A 5,089-nucleotide genomic window follows, 5' to 3' on the forward strand; every position below is an offset into this window, starting at 1 on the left:
CAGTTTTGATGGAGAATACAATACATTTATCTCTTACAAAAACAGCTGTTAAAAATTCTATATCAATAAAATAATCTTTGAAGAGTATAAATAATATTATATTATCCAAATGAAGCATTAGCAAATTAAGTATATCCTGAAAGGAATTTCCTGCTAAACTAATTACACAATATAGTATATTATATCAAAGAATAAATCTAAAAATCATATTAAGACCTGTCAAAATCATTAAAAGTGTGGAACTCAACTTTAGGAATATTCAATTCCTTAACATGATTATACACTTTAATAAAGTGTAGAGATTTCAAGGAATCCTTAAATATTAAAAAAATACTATTTTTTCTTCCTCGACTTTGTTCATTTAACAAATATTTACAACCAGACTAATACGGATTCAAAGTTTATTTTTGCACACATATATATATACACATATGAAAAAGTGAATTATACATTTTAAATTAATATAACATTATAAATCTAAATTAATAGAGGTACGTCCAAACTCATCATCATGAGTGGCAGTGGTAAAGTCTGATGCTGATGAATTATGCTCAATACCTGAGTCCATCTGTGTTCCATCTGAAGGATCAGTTAATAAGGTTAACTGATCCTTCAAAATGGAAAGTTCTGAAACTAGTGAGTTTCCACTTGCTGTCAGAATATTGTCTTCTGAATAAAGGTTTGCTGTTGAAGGATCATCCTGAAGAAAGTTGGCCTGAACAAAAGATTCTGTGGATGACTGTTCTGGAAATGAAATAGATGATGAAGCTAACATCACATCTGATGACCCTAGAACAATTTCTGTTTCAGAAACATCTTGAGAAACAATTCCATTACTGTCTTGGTTGCATGGACCATCAGCAGAACCTAGCACACAAGATTTAAGTTCTTCTTTAAGTAACCACCACTTTTTGGCACGAGAGTTAAGAATGTGATTGCTACAGAAATCTGTGCGTGCAGATCCACTATTGTTTTCTTGAAGCAAACGTGGTGATGCAAGTAGTTCTAAGTCTGATGATGAAATGGTGATTTTAGAAGAACCAGGAATTTGTAACTGTGAAGAATATAAGGCACGTGTACTACTGGCTGCTGAAGCCGAGACAGAACTGGACACAAGATGGGCATCATCATCATCTTCTAATGAAGTTGAAAGAACGTGATCAGGAGTTACAACAATTTCTTCACAACTAAAATTTATGTCTGTAGGAGTACCTAAGGATAAATCTAGAACTGGCGGTAGTTCTTGTGACATATCAACTTCTGGAGCTGCAACTATGCTTTGGAATTCCTTTGATGTCAAAACAGGCAACAATAATTTTTGACATCCTTCTAAAACTGATGAGTGAACTTTCTGCATATGAACCCTTAGTGAAGCTTTGCAGTTATATTTCTTATTACAAGAGGCAATAGGACAAAGATAGAGCAATTTTTCAGCATTTCCACTGTGTTTTTTTAGATGAATATAAAGACTAGATTTAGCAGTGAATCGTGCTGAACAATTCTCATGTGGACATTCAAATGGCTTACCACCTGAATGAATTATCATATGTCCTTTTAAATGCTCAGGTCGCATAAATGATTTTCCACAGTTTGGTTCAGGACAGGTAAACTTTCTCTCTCCAGTATGTTTTTGCATATGACGAGCCAATTTACTTGCACTTATAAAACTCCAACAACAGCCTTCAACTTTGCACACATATGGCCTATCTCCAGTGTGAGATCTGACATGATGTTTCAATCGACAAATTTTATCAAATACTTTACCACAACTTTCAAATGGACATTTAAAATCATCTTCACTATGCTGATGACTACGTACATGAGATGCAATTGCATTGGCTGAATAATATTCTTTTCCACAGACAGGCACAGGGCATTTATACGGAGCTTCAATTTCTTTGTGAATGCGCAAATGTAGCTCCATTTTACGTCGAGTAGGAAATCCTTCACCACATCCTTCAGCTGGACACATTACAGAATTTGGTCGTATATGTTTCTTTTTGTGTGCTTTTAAATTATACACAGTAGTGAATCGACAATGGCAACCATCAACATCACAAACAAAATCTTTCTTACCAATGTGTGTCTCCAGATGACGCTGCAATCTATATGCTGTTGTGAAAGCCCAATCACAACCATCTACATAACACTTAAATGGTCTCTTTTCTGAATGACTAATTAAATGAACTCTGAGCTTACATTCTTTGTCATAAACTTGTCCACAACCATTTACAGAACATGACCACTGTTTCTTTTTATTTCTGTTGCAATTTGTTAACTTGCTAACAAATTTTGCAATGCTTGTAGCTTGATCACATCGCACTGACTCAGCATCACTAGCTAAGCCTTCCTTTACTTCTGGGTCAATTTTTGCTGGCAAATTTTTATCTGATTCTTGTTTTAGCAATACATTTGTATAACCAGCATCGGAATCAGAAGAAAGCAGAGATACCCCTTTAATGGTAACAGTATTTGGGGGAAAATTTTCAATAGGCATTAAAGCAGGAGTTTCAAAAGGATTTAAAGCAGCTAATGTGGTAGCAGATTCTGTATTGATTTCAAATATTTGTTGTCCCTGTTTGGTGTTAATTAGAATCTGCACAACTGCAGGAATTTTATTATTTGGATAAACTGGTTTTTCTGTCATTTCTAATGGCATACTTTTATCAATATATGAAACTGCTGGTGTCAGTTGTGGTATAGCGGACACTGTTTCAGTGACTGCAACAGCATCTGTAACTGTGGTCAACTGAGGCGTACTTGTAGATGAAACAATGACTTCTTGTTTTTCATATACTAGTTTGTTTTCAAATGAATCTGTATTGCCATTGGATAAAAGTATAGTAGAATTATTATCTAGGCCAACAAGATGTGATTCTTGATCCTTCTTATATTCAATATCATTTTCTTCCAGTTCCTTTCTAGAAAAGATATCATGCTTTTCAATTTTCAAACAATCAACATTGTCTAATACTGCAAAGCTATTATCATTATTATTCTGAAGCAAAATTTCAGTAACTGCTAAGTCTGTAACAGGAACACTTTCTTGTGCACCAATTCCTTCACCTGAATGCATCAGAAATTGAATATTATTATCTTTTATAGCAACTGGAACATCTTCAGTTGATGTCTGAATATCAATATCCTTGATGACAATTGGTGCATCTGTTGAAGGAACCTGCATGTCAATATCTTTGATAATAACTGGTACAGCTGTTGCAGAAGCCTGCAAATCAACATCTTTGATAATAACTGGTACATCCATTGTAGAAGCCTGCAAGTCAACATCTTTGATAATAACTGGTACATCCATTGTAGAAGCCTGCAAGTCAACATCTTTGATAATAACTGGTACATCTGTTGCAGAAGCCTGCAAATCAACATCCTTGATAATAACTGGTACATCGGTTGCAGAAGCCTGCAAATCAACATCTTTGATAATAACTGGTACATCGGTTGCAGAAGCCTGCAAATCAACATCTTTGATAATAACTGGTACTTCTGTTATGGGAGCCTGCATATTGATATCTTTGATAATAATGGGCACATCAGTTGTAGGCGTTTGAATGTCTATATCTTTGATAATAACCGAGACATCTGTTGGGGTCTCAATGCTAATATCTTTAATTATAATTGATCCACCTGTTTCATTAGATTGAATATTTGTAGCTTTGTTAATGACGACAGCATCAGCTGTATCTGAAGGAATACTTAATTCCGAATTTGAATCGCATCTTAAAAAATTAGACACATCCTTAATGGAATTAACTGAAAGAAATCCTGCTAAGCCAACAGTGTCTAAGGCTCCCGAAAAACTAACTGTGGACACCGGAATGTTTAATTGCACATGATTAGAATCAACTAGTGAAGCGAGTCTTGCTGTTGTCGACGACGTATCAAAGTCTTGATTTACTTTTCTGCATAAATTATTTGTGCGCAAAAAATCTTCTATATTGATAATAGTAGTCTTACCTGTTTCATCAGTTGTAGCTTTTGCCTCCGCAGATTTTAATGGAAGGCACGATGTTACCGAAGTGCGATCTCCGTCCGTTGAACTGCATAAAGTACTCATATTACTAATGTTCGTCTTAGTCGAGTCACAAAGAATGGTATTAACATGACTGGCATCTTGTTTTGGCGAAATCAATAAATATGAAATTTCGTTATCCACATCCATGGTAGTTATCTCATTTTCGTGTGTATGGGTAACAATTCCATCAATCTCCAAAGGATTATTACATGACAAATGTCCTGATATACAATCATTCGCATTAAACATGTTTGCATCGGAAATTGAAATATCTGATACCTTTTGAGGCTGGTCGCCATGTTGAAGAGATTCAACTTTAGAACAATCTTCCTCTAAACCAGAATTTTTACTCTCCTTTACAGATTTACAAACACAGTTTTCGTTCTCTGAGCTATAAGAAGAACCACATACGTTACCAGGTCCGCAGCGATACACAGTTTGATTAGAGTTCCCGTCCTCTGACATGTGAATCCCCGTTGTAGAAACGTGTTTGGGGTTCTCCATTTTGAACGCAACGGCAAAGCGGATTTAGCAACATGCCGTTAGAGGGCAGGATGCAAAAAAAAAAGTAAGAAATATCATCATAATTCTTACTAAGTTCTAAAAAAAAATCAGCTAACGCCTATTTGTTCCCGTATAGGAAGTAGGCGGGGCCGTTTACCCTATCTAACTTTTGGAGACAGGATGGGCAGTTCAATCTCCACTGGTAGCCAATCAGAGAGATAGCTGGCCCAAGGCTATCACTGATTCATCGATACGCAGGGAAGAAGGCGGCAAGCTAGTGTCGCCATCTCGTGATCCCTAATCCTAACACAATATTTTTATTATTATTATTTTTTTTTTTTAATGTCTGAAAATAGTGTGGGTTCGACGGTTGATTTTCTTGAGTATACGGGACGAAAAACCCGATTTCCGGGAGAAAAAAGCCCGTGCCAGAGAACGACTAACTCGAGAACCGGTCAAAAAAAGCTTAGAAAAATTTCCTCTAGTTGGAGACTCGATTTGAACCACCAAATCCTTTCTTCATACGGTCAAGCGCTGTAGAATGCAAACGCCACT

The 5,089-nt window shown here is 35.9% G+C and overlaps 1 protein-coding gene across 1 annotated transcript; it reads right to left on the reverse strand.

The window, feature by feature from the left end:
* Nucleotides 1–387: 387 nt before the first annotated feature.
* Nucleotides 388–4,511, reverse strand: LOC150103439 (uncharacterized). Its single transcript, XM_090397450.1, has one exon. It carries the CDS (start codon nt 4,493–4,495, stop codon nt 470–472), a length of 4,026 nt encoding a protein of 1,341 aa, XP_090253576.1. The 5' UTR covers nt 4,496–4,511; the 3' UTR covers nt 388–469.
* Between the last annotated feature and the right edge of the window lie 578 nt (nt 4,512–5,089).

This window comes from Typopeltis vanoorti, chromosome 9, assembly GCF_054136105.1.
Source record: "Typopeltis vanoorti isolate ZY-2024b chromosome 9, IOZ_Tvanoo_1.0, whole genome shotgun sequence".
In the NCBI taxonomy this organism is placed as follows: domain Eukaryota; kingdom Metazoa; phylum Arthropoda; class Arachnida; order Uropygi; family Thelyphonidae; genus Typopeltis; species Typopeltis vanoorti.

Bases quoted from the DNA above. Each gene is read 5' to 3' on its own strand.
- LOC150103439 (XM_090397450.1), bottom strand. From the start codon at position 4,495: ATGTCAGAGGACGGGAACTCTAATCAAACTGTGTATCGCTGCGGACCT.